General features: G+C 45.7%; 1 protein-coding gene across 1 annotated transcript; it reads right to left on the bottom strand.

Moving 5' to 3' along the window:
- Positions 1–461: 461 nt before the first annotated feature.
- Positions 462–10317, bottom strand: LOC119395774 (uncharacterized). The gene is made up of 4 exons (XM_037662778.2): positions 10184–10317; positions 2323–3082; positions 1283–1339; positions 462–596 (listed from the first exon to the last, which is right to left on the bottom strand). Exons 1-3 carry the CDS (start codon positions 10218–10220, stop codon positions 1315–1317), a joined length of 822 nt encoding a protein of 273 aa, XP_037518706.1. The 5' UTR covers positions 10221–10317; the 3' UTR covers positions 462–596; positions 1283–1314.
- Positions 10318–15727: the final 5410 nt, after the last annotated feature.

Genomic DNA, 15727 nt, shown 5'->3' with positions numbered 1-15727 from the left:
AATCTAAACCAATTCATTGTTTCTCTTTAGTGTCCCTTTAATTGCGTTATCTTCCAGACAAAGCTATCGTTTCTTTTGTTGCGGCCTCTTGAAGTGGTACTTCAGCTGGTTACGTGCTGCTCGCAGCACTTGTCTATCCGCTATCCCCTTTTCTATATGCTATTCTCTTCCTTATGTCTTCAAAGGCACACGGAATACCGTTTTGAGTTCAGGTATATCGAATTGATGCTTGGTGTTAAGATGGCAATGTGTGCTACTTCAGCAAGATCTTATTTTTTCTCCGTTTAGTGATAAACTGACTAGGGTAAGCGAAAAGCGTTTTTTCGTTGCACAAATCGTTACGTTGTTGAATGATATTTACAGCTATCGTTGGTGAGTTACAGCATGACGCCAGGCTGCCGATATCTTGCAAAATCGTAGTGAAATGTAATTGTGCCTTTTCAACATTTCAGTCACAGAAATTACTACAAAGAACTTTATTTCATTAGGAACTGGGCTATTTTATTCATTGTGTGATTCTTGAACGCGTGCTGGGGAACTGTCTATTTAACACGTTGAAGCGTCTTGTTGGATTCTTTAGTTGTCCGAGATTTAGGCTGGAAGTGAAAAGTAAACCTTGTAAGAACAAAGTTTGAACCTGTCCAATAAAAATAAGCTTTGCAGCCTGTAGTAGTTGATTCTAAATAAGCTGACAGTATCTGGATAACTTTAAAATAGGATGCACCTTTTTAAGCTAAGCTTGGTTGTCAATAGTAAAAAAAAAATTAAGACCGAACTATTAAGATACTGCTCCCAATGAACTAGAAATATTCGTTTAAATGAGAGTAGTAATTTTGATGCTCTCGGTTGTAGCGAAAAGCTACACGGACAGCCCGTATTGGTTTCTCAGAAAGAAAATATTCGTCTTGGTCCTTTGCGTTGTACCAGGCACCAACAGCTGTCGATTGCAGTCACTCTACCGTAGGAGCTAAGCGGGAGGCTATTGGCTCACAGGGCGAGATTAAGTTAAGGGACAATTCCTAGCTCAGGGGCAGTGAGTATGAAAAATCAGTTCTGCGAAACTGCGAGAGGCCAAGGCATAATTTACCTGCGTGCAGTACAGTGCAACAAAATAACCACTCAGGTTTGCCAGGAAGAAAGCTTAGCAGTTAATGAAGAATTTGCTTTCGTCAGTGGATCAAAGTTATGTCAAATGTATTTATAGATAGTGCAGAACTGTTTAGTGTAGTATTTATTAGTATAAGGAGCTAAAGATAGAGTTGCTATTGAAGCACCAACTTACATTGGATCGTGTAGAGTGTACAAGGTAGGATGTCAGTTCAGCTTGGCTGATGGTTGGCTAGAAAGTAAGCAAAATATTGAGAAGTTTAGTTGGCTTTGGTGAATAGGATATTAGGTATTGCTTGACGTTACCGTTTGAATGAGCTATCAAAAAACGTGAAAAATTGCATGAAATACCTAAAAGACGCATTAATGTTTATTTAAAAACGAGGAACAGCTGAGTGTTTTGGAGAAGGGAGGGAACAAACAAAGGTTTTAATTTCATTTATTTGGGCGTTTAACAATACCCACGAAGGAAGTAAAAGGAGATCCTGCCTCCTGGCTTCGCCCACTCTTTATGCTTGGCCCACTTCTCACTACTTCCAGCGAAAACCTGCACTTTCCTAAACAAATAATTAAACCAGCGCTTCGTTTTTTCCGCCGTTGTCATGTGTGCCTTACTGTTACTCGTTTTTTAAAATAAGCATGAACCAACCAGACCTCTCTAATATAGTAATGATAAGGAAGTCCATCTGGAAGGTGTTTCGAGTTAAGAAACCTGTTCAAAAATTTAATTCTGCCATAGCTTTCGTTGGTAACTGGAAAGCGAATGTCTTTTTGGATTGAATTAGCCAGAAGGGGCCTTTCAGTTAGCCCTTGGTATTAATATCCCTAATACCCTCTTTTTTGTTAGTTTCACAGGCAGAGAGTGACTGATATTCTATCAAGTGTGGTGGTCAGAAGATTTGAGATGTTGACAAGCTGAAGCAGGATGGCCACGTCAAGTAAGCGATCTGTTGCAGCATTTGGCAGCTTTGGGCCAAAGAGCAATAAAGGAAACCGCTGGGTTACGGTTTTAGTTGCGTAAATTATTTCACACATTTTGTATGCAGAAATAATGTATTTCTCACTTTTAGATAACAAAAGCTATGCCTCTTAACATGTTGGAAGAACATACATGAAGGTATTCAGTAAGAATGTATTGTCGTCAACGTGCTCTTCAATGGAAGCATTGAGTGAGACGCACGTACATAATTATGACATTCGCCGAAATGCTCTTACCTGAGGCCTCTCGTACCGGCAGATCCACTTGCTCCTGCTCCAGATACTCCTCCAAAGCCTCCAGCTGCGCCCCGGCTGCCGAGAGAACCTGATGCAGAGGAAGAGGCGCCAGAGCCAGCGGAACCAGCCGCAGACGGAGAAGCTCCAAAGCCTCCAAAACCATACGGAAGCCAGGAGCCTCCGAAGGCAGGGTAGCCATAACCACCGAGGCCGTCCCAGAAACCGCTATCACCGAAGGCGCCTACGAAAGGACCGTAGCCATATCCGCCAACAAGAGGGACGCCACCGTATCCGTAATATTCTGGGCTGTACACTGGCCATACGTTGTAGGCGCCAGGAACCCATGAACCAAAGACGCCTCCACTAGGAAGGAAGGCTCCATGGGCACCAGCTAGGCCACCTGAGACTCCAGCGCTAAGTCCAGGAGCTCCAGCTGATTCAGGGCGGGCACCGACGGAAGGACCAGAACCAGAGAAGGATGCTGCACTCGGGCCGCTAGCAGAGGCGCCAGGGAAACCGCCAGCCAAACCACCGAAACCTCCAGAGAAAGAGCTGGAAGCACTCGGGAGACCTGCAACTCCTACACTTAGTCCGCCAGGAGCACTAAATCCGGATGAACTGCTAGGGCCTGCTCCACCTGAAAGGCCTGCGCCAACAGGCCCAGATAGTCCAGCCGATCCTGCTCCGAAAGGTCCAGCGCCGAAGCTAACGCCCAAGTCAGACTTTGACGCGGATCTTGGCGCAGCATAAGCCAGGGATACTGAAATCGAGAAAAAGAAAAGAAATATTTGCTACCCAGATACTTGCATTAGTGCACATATTTTGCTATATCAGGTACTGGTGGCTGAGATACGGCAACGTCTTTGAAATAGAGATGCGCTCGCAACCTTACAGCTGGTGAAATACATGTTAATTGGAGATTCCTTGTGAAGGAGGCTTTCACAATGCATCCTTTTCTTTTTTGCTTGATAAATGTGTGTGCGTTACTTACCGATAGCTCCGTGGAAAAAATTCTGCATAAATAGGTACGATGATTTGTCCTCCTAGGAGATGCTGATTTTATGAGCCGATGATAGGATTAATGTTCTGCAGTGTGCAATAGAAATCTTAAGTCTATCATATTTGGTATGCAATATTCTGCCAAGAAATGACTGACATCAAATAACGTATATATGGAGCACCTTTAGTAAGATTGGGATATATACAGGGTGTTTTTTAGACAACACGGATATTTTATAAATATGTTGACACAGTCAGGCACCTTTCGTCTTCACAGACGGAATCTACATCAAGGCGGGAATTCTGTGCCGCAACTAAAGTTACTGTGCAATGATTAACTACAAAGGCTCGTTAATTGCCTTTTAATTAATCGCTTGGGGGCAGTTTGTATGCAAAAGTTGTAGGAGGTCACAGTTTATTGCATCCGTGTTTTCTTTTTAGAACTCCCCCAAAACACACGTAGTTTGCGATATCTGTCATCAAAATTCAAGGTTGCGGTCGAGGCAATATCATAACTAAGCATGCCGAGTGCGCAGAAAGTGCGGCTGTTGTGTTATTTAAGACAGGAAGTTGCCATGGCGAACTCTGAAAAAAATAAGAGCTCATCGCTGCAGAATTTCGTCAGAAAAAGCAGCAATTCGTCTAACGAAGACAGTCTCTATGACTTTCTCCAATAAGGTTAAGCCGTTACGTTTTTCTTAGGGCTACAGTGGAACTAACATTGCACACGTAGATGAGTTTAAAAACCCTGGGGTGACTTTCACACATAATCAGAAATGGCAGAAACACATACACCGCATTCACCCGAAGGCCCTTCGCAAACTATTCTACTTAAGCCGTACATTAAAGGATGCTACTGAGGACTGCAAATTAACTGCGTATAAAACCCTAATCAGACCAATCTTGGAGTACGCGTCGGTTGTCTGGTCCCCTTACTTCTCTTGTGACGTAGCCAAGTTGGAATCTTTGCCAAGGAAAGCCATAAGGTTTATATATAGCAGATACGATCGCCACTTTTCTCCTTCATCGCATGCACATAACTTATCGCTTGAAACACTAGCGCACCGACGCACGTCCGAACGGCTTGTCCCTCTACATAAGATTGTTCATGATTCATCAGTTATCGCGGCCCCAGTTTCATTCGTGAAGCGTCCTATACTCGTGCTACTCGAAGCTATCACCCTCTTAATCTTGTCTCATTCCGCCCACGTTTAAATAGTTTTAAATACTCATTCTTCCCTTCCACAGTCGAACTCTGGAATGGTCTTGATGGTGCACTTCGCCAGTTACCTGCCGCACAATTTGCAGAAAAAACTCGACATGTGCCTCTCGAGTTCTAAATGTGCGGTGCGCTTTATGTATATTTGTGCCTTTTTGTACCATCTAACCAGTGTTATTTCATGCAATGTTTATTTGGTATACGTGTATTAGCATAACTTGCTTTTTATGTGCTTGTTAAATCACGCAGTTTAGCGTTCATTTGTATGCTAATTTGTTTTATGTTATGCCTGATTTGCAAGCAACTTCTGTACCCACCCCTGCAATGTCTCGCAATGAGACGGCAGTATATGTAAATAAAATAAAATAAATAAGTACACTAGTGCACTGCACTAGTGGACACTAGCGGACTAGTGAGCTTTTGGTAGCCAACCACAAGCACTTTTCTGGTTGAGCGCCCTGCTTCCTGGTCTTCTGTGCTCTTCCTGGTGCACCGTTTGAGATACAATAATTTTATCATTCATTTGGTAGGCTTACACTGACACACTGGAGTAGCGCCGCTTCGAAGAATGATGTAGTCTCAATGGTTACCTTTTCCGTCGACTACACGTTGCATTCATGGACGGGGTTTCTCTAAGGGGCAAGATGTACGTCAGTGTTCAGTACGAAACTGCAACACTCTCGACTAAGTGTTCTAGATCTGCTCACTTCTCCGATTGGGACTACTTATGATGAATAATTTTTATAGGGGTATGCGAAGAGAATTAATTAAATACGCAGCGAATAGTGTTCCGAGCGAAACAAACCAAATCGAATTTAAAACACCTTTCGTATACTGAGCACACGTTGTTATAGTTAATATAAAATGTTGTTCCCGTCTAAATAATCGCGATTTCAGCACTGAAAGCGCGAATGAAGTACCAGGTACAAATTAGCAGATTCGTTTCATGCTTATAGCTCGTCGCAGGGAGCAAGTAATAATTCCTTTGTTAAGACGTTTATTGACGGCGAGATTGACGGCGACGATGCACAACGACAGAACGCAAACTCGCAGGCTCTCACGAGCACGAGCACGAGGGGCGTGCTCTCCGAGAATAGGCGAAGAGGGTGACCCACTAGGAGGCGCTTGAGAGGACGACCCATTAGAGCGTTCCAATGCTTCTCTACAATCACCCCGGGTACGAAAAGGGAGCCGCCTGGCGACCTAACAGCTGGTCACTATGAGCGGGTCATGGTAGGGCTTGAGGCGCTCCACGTTGACAATGTCGCGCCCTCGACGGCGCATGTCGGAAGATAGGTCGATGTGTTCAATCAGGTAGTTGACCGGGGATGTGCGTTCGACGACATGGTAGGGGCCTTCGTATTTGGGCAGCAGTTTGGAAGAGAGGCCAGTTGCAGTGGTAGGGACCGAGAGCCATACGAGTGCTCCAGGTAGGAACGTGGGTGCAGAAGTGTTGGTCTCACCGCGGATGCTTTTCTGCCGCTCTTGGTACTGCGTAGTAAAGGTCTTCGCAAGCTCGCGACACTCCTCAGCAAATCTGGCTGTGGCAGAAATAGGCGCACACTCAGATCGATCCGGCTTGTATGGAAGGATTGTGTCGATTGTGTGCGACGGGTGCCTGCCGTACAATAGGAAAAATGGTGAGAAACCAGTGGTGCTTTGAGGGGCGGTATTGTAGGCGTAGGTGACAAAAGGTAGGATGGAATCCCAATTTGTGTGATCGGCGGCGACATACATCGAGAGCATGTCGCCGAGCGTGCGGTTAAAGCGTTCCGTGAGCCCATTCGTCTGCGGGTGGTAAGCAGTAGTTTTGCGGTGAACAACATTGCACTCTTTGAGGATGGCTTCGACGACTTCCGACAGGACGACACGGCCTCGATCGCTGAGCAGCTCCTGGGGTGGACCATGGCGCAGCATGAACCGGCGGAGCAGAACGAAGGCTACATCGCGCGCTGTAGCCGCTGGGAGGGCGGCAGTTTCGGCGTATCGCGTAAGGTGGTCTACAGCGATGATGGCCCAGCGGTTACCAGCCGAAGTCAGAGGGAGTGGCCCATACAAGTCGATGCCAACGCGCCCAAACGGCCGGTCAGGGCAAGGTAAAGGTTGCAGACCTGCTGGTGACTGGTGCGTTGAAGCTTTGCGGCGCTGACAATCGATGCAGGAGCGAACGAACTTCTGCACGTAACAGTACATCCCCCGGCGAAAGTACCGTTGGCGAATGCGGTGGTATGTTTTCGATACCCCAGAGTGCGCACACTGCGGATCAGTGTGGAACGATTCGCATATTTCAGATCGCAGACTGCGGGGTATTACTAGTAGCCACTGGCGGCCGTCGGCGTTGTAATTGCGTCGGTGAAGGAGGTCGTCGCGAATGGCGAAATGATGGGCTTGACGACGCAACGCGCGAGTGGATGGTGTTGCCGATGGATCAGTGAGCAAGTCTATCAGTGAAGCGATCCACTGATCCTTGCGCTGTTCGGTAGCGATGGTGTGAATGTCGATGGAAGAAACAGCATTGTGAGACATTGAGGTGTGGGTATTGTCGTCAGGCAAGGGGGAGCGCGAGAGTGCGTCGGCGTCGGCATGCTGGCGTCCGTTGCGGTACAGCACGCGGATGTCGTAGTCCTGTAGGCGAAGTGCCCAGCGGGCGAGGCGGCCTGATGGATCCTTCAATGATGACAGCCAGCATAGTGCATGGTGGTCGGTGATGACATCAAAGGGGCGACCATACAAATAAGGTCGGAACTTCGTAAGGGCCCAGATAATCGCCAGGCATTCCTTTTCGGTGACGGTGTAATTGGTCTCGGCTTTGGTAAGCGTACGACTTGCATATGCCACGACATATTCAGGGAACCCTGGCTTGCGCTGCGCAAGGACAGCGCCAAGGCCAACACCGCTGGCGTCTGTGTGTACCTCTGTAGGTGCCGTAGGGTCGTAGTGGCGTAGTATGGGAGGCGACGTCAACAAACGACGGAGCTTCGCGAAAGCTTCGTCGGACTCTGACGACCACGAATTGAGCGTCCCATTACTTCCGAGGAGCTTCGTCAGCAGCGATATGATAGTCGCGAAGTTTCGAATGAATTAGAGCGTTCCAATGCTTCTCTACAATCGTATAAATGACAAGCTCCACGAGCGACGCAGCCTGCTGCACTGCATAACCTCCGGCGTTTTATGGCTATACTGTTCCCGAGGAGATAATATGTATTGCAGTTTTTCACGTATTGCCGTATTCATTTGAGTGTTACAATATTCGTAAACCATTCCAAAAAATACTGATATTTGTGGATAGCTGCTATTGATAATACGAATACCGAATAGCACAGGGCGCTATTCGATCCGATATTCGAAATCCTTGAATATTCTCGCACTTGTAATAATTTGTGAAAGTTACATCGATATAAACAGCTTCAGAGCAGACCTGCTTACGTGACGTCTCTCAGGCATACGCACTAGAACTGCCCTTCCTCACTAGTCGGTAATTGTGATAATTGCCTAACAACTCATACGTCTGTACAATGACACGTAACCGCCCACGCACGTGCTATCAGTCTATATTTATAGAAAGTAATATGTTCTCATTTGTCTCTCTCTATGTGAAACGGCGTTCTGTGACATAATGAGTTCGAGTGCATAAAAAAAAAAGAACTTGCGGGACGCTTGAGCTACGCTTTCAAGAGTAGAACGTGATAGCGCAATTGGACCGTGTTCCTATCGTCTTCCCAATCGCTAGCCTGGCGTCGCTTCTCGATGGACATCTAAACCGTGCCGCAAGGAAAGCCAAAGTGCGGACGCCCTCCGGCTCCTATATCCATACATGCGGCGCTACAGAACACGGAAAGCGCGCCCGGGGGCCCTTTGCGCCATCTCGTAGATTTTCTGTCAAGGCGATACGAGTACCACCAACACTAAATAGTGTATATAAATAACTCACCGTTAGCATGCTGGAGGATGTATGCGTGGTGGCCGTGCGGCTAAACGCATCGCGCCATAGAGCGAGGGGTCGCAGGTTCGAATCTCCGGTCCCACCCGGAACCGAAGATTTCTTATTTCTTTATTTGCATCTACCTCGAATTTTCGCTCACGGACAACGCTGATTTTTCGCTAATAACCAAAGACGCCAACGCTGCCGACACCGGAATTTCTGCGAAATGAGCTCTTTGACGCTGTCGCGTTAAAATTTGGAGGCGACCCTAATCCTTGTCCTGGGTGTCTGGTAGTAGCGCTCGCAGGTCGGCGTTCGTGTGTCCTTGGATAAACTTTGTGTTTCGTCGCACTGCCGAAGCTAATCTCAGAGGCCACGTAAAAAGAAGCGCGTGGATGAGATCTGCTCCGCCAGGGGCCGCAACGATCCCAGCTGCTCGCAATATTTCGCTGAACTCAGTCAAGTAATATTGAATAATTATTCTGAGAGTTAATTGACCCTTATCTTAAGTAAAGTTATGCTCCGATATCAAATGTATCCGATATCACTCTTAACCTGTACCAGAACCATCGATTTCTATTTTTAGAAGACTTTTTCTGAACATTCAGAAAACCGGAAGTAACTGCTCGACCGGAAGTGCTTGAAAGAGGAACAAGAGCTTCACTCAGTGCTCGTTCCACTAAAAAGCATTAGAGCGGGTAACGCAATTGCTTTCTTTCAAGCAAAAACATGCAGTTTACTGTTTGCACTTCCTGGTTACGACGAATTCATTCTGCGCAGCGCGTGCAACTGAATTGTTAGGTTACTGAAAGCTCCACACTGCACTACGCCAATTACTCAGTCTCCTGACAGCACGTGGTGTCCAACCTAATACATCAGCTTTAGACGACCAGGGCTTGGTATCTGCGCAAGTCAGACCTATGGAGAACTATCGTGCCAGTCTTACCTCGAGTATGGCTCCGCAATCTCAAGCCTACATATTCAAGCAATATGAAAGGACAGATAGCTGCGTCCATTTACGCTTCACGCAGTGGCGTGTGGTGGTTATATGTCTAAGCTTCGTCCCATCAATGATTATTTGTGGGAGAAAGGCACACATTTGCATTCACGACAATCGCGCCAGAACCCGTAGCTGCTTTTGTTAACTTTTCTTGTACTAAAGCAAGTCAAACTCGTATAGTAGGCAGTGTTACGAAGTCTACGTTGTTGCAGTGAGATTATCAACTGTACAGTTTGGGCCCAAAATTTCAAAATTGTACTTTATTAGATGCGAAGCATCTTATGGCGGAGTTCAATCCGGTGGTGGTGGTGGTGTGCGGCGTGACCACCCTTACTGCGTATGCGCAAACCCTCTCCACAAACCTCCTCACCCCCTCTCCCAATTCCCCTCCCCACTCCTCCTCTTTCCTTTCACCCTCTCCCCTCCCCATCTCCCTCTCCCCCTCTCCGCTCCCACTCCCCCTCTGGAACGCGGGCTCGACATGCCGAAACGCTGCTTCGCATCGCCTCATGGTCCCCTTTAGCGGGAGATGGTGTGATTTTTTATATGGTATTGGCTAGTAATCAATGAACTTTTCTTCTGGAATGAAAATAATGAGAACATTGTAAACATAAACAATAACGAATATAAATGGGAGTGCATCTCTGTCTTTAAATGTCCCTTGAATGTTCTCGTTCAGAAATTCAAGTTTGAACCTAGTACAGCACTTCCATAGCCTCACCTGCTGACAAGAGGGAGATTGCAACGAAGGCCTTCATGGCGGCTGCTTCCTGCGGAACTGCGAAATTGTGCCCTACCGCTGGTTATTATATAGTTCTCCGGTAGCGATTGTAATTTTCGGGCACAATACCTTGCAAACGCCGTTTACTTTTTTTTTCTTATGAAGGTCGTCTACTGGAGATAAAGAATATATTTAAAATTTTACTTTATATTTAACGCTACAGCACCCTGCTGGCTTTTCAAGTGGCGTTAAAGAACAGGTCCACGCGATACATGTTCCGGCATTCAGCGTTTTTTTTTTTTTTCGTTTTTTTTCACACTCCCTCCACATGGCATGCTGTAAGCGGACTGCTCTGACCGTAGTAACACAATGAACAACGACTGTGTGCAACGAGAAGAACAATTCGCCATTCCAATACTGTTAAGGTCAAGTTAACGCGACTTGAAAACCACGATAAGTTACGTCGTCCAGTGGGCAAGCACAATAGTTGCTGTCAGCCCTGAGCGTGGTGCCCAGAAGAAAACGCAAGGCGCATTTTCTGTTCAGCTGGTGCTCTATCATTAGTTTCATCTTGCTGCTTTGCAGTCTCCAGTTAACGTGTTAATTGAGAGTCTAAATGTAATACCGATATTGTCAGCGAGCATGCGGTCAATCCAGTTGTATAACTTTCGCATTACTTTCCAGTCTCATCAAATAAAACTTTCAATGCAGCAGTGTGAGCAGCCACGTTAGCTTAGCAACGCCTATGTCATTTTGTTCATTATGCCCCCTCGAAAAGAACTTGTGGGCAAACTGGCTACGTGTCCTGCTCCACTTTTCACAGTCGCTATGCGTGAAAAGCAAATTGATGCTTGAGCGGATTCTGTTGATGCCTCGCAAATGCCGGTAACATGTTAAGAAGCTGGATATTAGTATATCTTCTAAACCACCTTAAACTTTTTATTCCCAATGTATCTATATGATACTCGGATTTTGTAACTCAAGATGCCGATTAAAACGAGGAAACTTAACACGAAACCCAAAGTTCCGTTTTGATGTGTTTCATTAAGAGACCCTTTTCATAATCCGAAAGTGGGCTTCTTTGCGCTGCATATTCGCCCAACTAACAGCGACACCTGTCGTCCTCCAAGTGGAGACGAGGTCCGAGTTGCACGTGCTGGGGCTTGTCTATTATGCGTGTTTATATCAAGAGAGCTGTGTATACGTTTTCCGCGTCATAGCGCAAGCAAGCTGCGCTTGAACGCGCTGTTTGCAGTAAGTGGCTGGCCACCATTAGTTGGACAAACTGCATTGCAAGAAAGCTAGCTTTACCATTAAGAAAAGCTTAAGTTGTCGACTATGGACAACTTATCTAATCAATGATTAAATTAATTTCTATATACTAATTAGGGTGTATCTGATACGCCAGTAAGTTCTTTCTTGCAGAAATGTACTCTCCATGGCTGGAAATAAAAGTGCACAACGTGTCTGATTTTTTCTACATCTGTGACTGTGCCTGGACGTTACAAGGCATTAAAGGAGTTGTTCGACAGCAGCAGCGGTCTTAGTGGTGAAAATTAGGAGTTTTCGAATATCAAATTTCCAACTCCTATGCGAATTCCAGTAATGAACACCAAGTGCGAATCGAATATTTTCGAGCACGAATAGCACAGCTACTCACTTTTGCAAAAATTTTTTTTTCACCAACCAGATATGAAAAAAATTGGGTTAGTTGTACAGCAAATATTACACAGGAAATTTATGCATTGTACAACACTATTGCTTGACAGTACAAAATATGCTCTTATTTAATGTTGCCATGAAAGATTGATAGCTGCTTGGTATGTTCAGGAAGCAGTGACACCGTTACGCATGTCACCATTCCTCGAGACAACGAAAACAGCCTCTCACTAAACACATTATAGCCCTGATGTGTTAATCTTGTCATCATAGTTTAATCCCATAAACTTCCTTTTTCAATTGGGAGTAACAATGACAACGGATCGGAACGAAGATCACTGCAGGTGTACATCGCAATAAAACCCAGAACAATTCTGGATTTCCTTATTTTTATACGTTTCTTCTAAATTTCACTTTTGTTTCGGTGTTTCTTATCGATAGAAATTCAGCACTGTATTGCATTAGCGTGCCAAGCCTCACACACAATGCCATGCTCTGATCTAATACTGGCACAGAATTCGCAAAAGCTCACATTGTGAGGGGGGGGGGATGTGGCAACTGGGACGATTTGTGCATAAAATTTTGCAAAATTCAGCATAGTTGTGTAATTCATTGCACTGATTTCAATACTTGCTCTGAAGTTTTGTGGTGTTCGCGTATTTCGAATTATAAAAGTGTCCTGCGAATCGAATCGAATACCCAACCATTCGAATCGAATATTCGCACACCTATAGCCCTTTGTGCGACAGCGCGACACACATCCCACTTTTCCGTCTGCAGAAAAAATTTGCTCCCACATCAACCGTTGCATTAGGGCAACGCTAATAAGTCACTCATGTCTTAAGTCTTCGTAATCTCGAGTAAATTCTTTTACAGTTGAAACCCGCAATAACGAAATCGGCGGGGAAAGCACAAAATTTCGCTCTTGCGGGAATTTCGTTGGCGCGAGAATGCGGCTGAAAAGACATGGAATTTACAAAAAAACACATTTTATTTCCAAAAGTCAGTAAGTTTGCTTTGGCGGGCCTTACCATGCAGCAATTTCATGCCTCTCGATCGGGAATGTCGTTTGCCACGGCAAAATAGGTTCGCCCCACGCACTGGTCAGTGAAAGCGGCACTGCGCTGCCACGAGTACCGTCATCAAGTGCGCCTACCGGCGAACCTTCTTCCGGCTCCGCTGGATCAGCGCGGATCAGCGCAGAATCTTGGATAGCGAGCAGCACGCAACGCCGAATTCTTCGGTGACGTCCATTTTTTTCTTGCCCTTTTCCACCTCACTGATGATTGAAGCCTTATCTTCCAGCGTGATGAACTTCCGCTTTTTTCGTTCTGGGCGGCATCTTCGCAGGCAGCGAAATCGGACGAAGCAATCGCAACACACAGTTCACGTTGCACCAAGCGACCAAGCCAACCAAGCTCCACAAATGGCTCCACACACGAGACCATGTGCGCTCAAAGTCGACAAAGCCAAGCACAGAGCCAAGCCAACGAACGAAACTCCATTAACTCCATGAGGAATGTGGATTTGGCTACGTAGTCCGCGATAACGAGCAGGTGTTTCGGCAAGCCATCATCATCATCATTGTTGCCTACTTTATGTTTTTTTTTGTAAACAATGGTGGCGCTGCTTCTCAAGTGCGCTGTAGCGATAGTTTTGCACAATTTAAGTGTAGCATGAGCGCATTTCAGCACTTTTAGAATGTAGTTAATGTTTCGAGAGTAGATTATTTGCGCACTCGTGTTTCAAAAATTTCGTTAATGAGAGACTGCGGATGAATAGCTTTCGTAGTCGCGAGTTACGAAATGCATTGACTCCTATGGGCGTTCGCCGGTGCTCCGCAAATATTTCGTTGCGGTGAGAATTTCGTTCCCTCGGGATTTCGTTATCGCGGGTTTCAACTGTACCACGCTTTTGAAGGGCTGAAGCAGTGTTACAATGGCGTTGAATTTCGAACAAATTTTTATGATAGTTTCTGAATTTTCCTCTTCTTACGGTAGAAAAAACCTACCAGTCAAAATGCCGGATAATTTCCTCTTTTTCTGGTTTTTCAGAGAGGCCACTTTAGCTTCCTGTCACTAAGTGTCTTCGGAAAGTTGCGTGCTTCGGAAACTTGACTGATAAATGTATCGAAACACTTAATCCCCTGCGAAATTGCCACGCTCATCCTTCAGCGTAACTGCGGATATTGGTGCGTGGAAATATTTTTCTTTATATCATATATATCTTGAAAAGTAGGCACATACTCGGCGCCAACAGCCGTACTCGACAATTTTGACAGCCAAGGTTAGGGCAGGCAAACGAAAAAAAAATGGCTGGTGCATGCGGTGAAGTAAGCTTCACAGGAAGAGACCACAGCGCTATGAAGGCTCACAAGAGGCGCAGGTGCAGGTGGTCTTCTACTGGTGGAAATGATGTCCGCACAACTTTCTTCGGCACAAGTTGAGAAGTGATACTGTGTGCCGCTTGCTTCGGCCGTTTCATCCTAATACTGGTTGATGAAATCGCGAGATGGTGCCTTCATGAGTCAGAGGGACAATATTTTCCAACTTTTTGAAAACACTCTCATGAGTCAGTGGGACATATATGTCCCACTTTTTACAGTAATCTACTGCCTTGACTTTGATGAAATTTGTTTTATACTATTTTTTGTAGTTTATATCAGTATACCACAGCCGATTTTTATATCATCGTGTCAAAAATATAGGCAAACCTACAAAGGGCTATAGTTAAAATTTTAGGCATAGGCACTTTAGGAAAACTACCTGTGACCAGAGGCGAGCACATGCGGGGAGGCGTAGGGGGGAAGGGGGGGGGGAAATCTGCGCGTAATTTTACTCAGTCGGACCGGTCACGTCGTTCTCTTGTGCTTACGGCTGCTAACTCCCCCGTTTGTTTGGCGCATCTGTTCGAGCGTTCCTGCTTCACCAACTTTACCGCTACTGACACCAACAAATGTTTTGGTGTCACCGCAAAGCCCGTGGCTTACTGATAAATTACTTCAAGCAATTCGCAGACCCGAGAATCTTTATAAAAATTAGTCCAGCTTGCACCAAGTCGCGCGAGTCTGGGTGACAGCAGAGCTGGTGGGCACCTAGCTGGTCCTGGCTTGGCTTGGCTTTTACCCTCTCAACTCTCTCTTCCCCACCCGTTGCTATACTATACTATAAAAGACTATGCTTGCTCTCTTTTTTTCTATCATTTTTGTGTCTGTTTCTTTCTATCTCTTTCTATGTCTCTGTTTGTTTCTCTGTCTTTCTATCGTTTTCTCTGTTTCTTACCTTTCTTTCTCTCTGTTTTTCTCTTTTTTTCGATGTCTTTCTGTCTCTCTCTATGGTGTCGTTCTCTCGCCTTCTATCCTTTTCTCTTTCTTCTCTTTCGTTTTCTTTCTTTGTATTCGCTCTCCTTTCCGATGTTGGCGCCGTAGTTGACCTCTGCCGCCGCCACTGCCCGTAACCGCTCTCGCACGAAAGAGGAAAAAAAAACGAAGCGAGAAAAAAATTTCTGGGAACGGATGGGATTTAAAGCCGGGCCCGCTGCGTGACAGTCGAGTATCCTACCACAGAGCCACGCTGGTGCTTGAAACTCCTTCGCAAAAACACCCTATACAGGCGTCATATCGGGCAAGCAATCGTGTTAACATATGCAATATAGCGTCGTAGAAGAGTTAAATAACAACTGGGCGTCACAGAATGCCAATAGCGCAACGAGTGACCGGGTCGCTACCCATTACAAAAGCCACGCCATAATTCTTCATTGTCATTAACCGCACCACAAAGTGCACATAATGCCTTACACACTGCAAACCGTTTCACACCCTTATAGGTGTATTTGCGATAAAACACCTATCGTACACCCTTTTTTCTGTCAATATTATCCGAAAGG

This window comes from Rhipicephalus sanguineus, chromosome 6, assembly GCF_013339695.2.
Source record: "Rhipicephalus sanguineus isolate Rsan-2018 chromosome 6, BIME_Rsan_1.4, whole genome shotgun sequence".
Lineage (NCBI taxonomy): Eukaryota > Metazoa > Arthropoda > Arachnida > Ixodida > Ixodidae > Rhipicephalus > Rhipicephalus sanguineus.
This window is presented reverse-complemented; position numbering and strand designations above follow the sequence as displayed.

Excerpts from the sequence above, each read along its gene's own strand:
- LOC119395774 (XM_037662778.2), bottom strand. The coding sequence starts at position 10,220 with ATGAAGGCCTTCGTTGCAATCTCCCTCTTGTCAGCAG. Across the intron at positions 3,083-10,183 it reads AATCTCCCTCTTGTCAGCAG|TATCCCTGGCTTATGCTGCG; the intron begins GTGAGGCTATGG and ends TCTCGATTTCAG. Across the intron at positions 1,340-2,322 it reads GCCGGTACGAGAGGCCTCAG|CCAACCATCAGCCAAGCTGA; the intron begins GTAAGAGCATTT and ends CTTACTTTCTAG.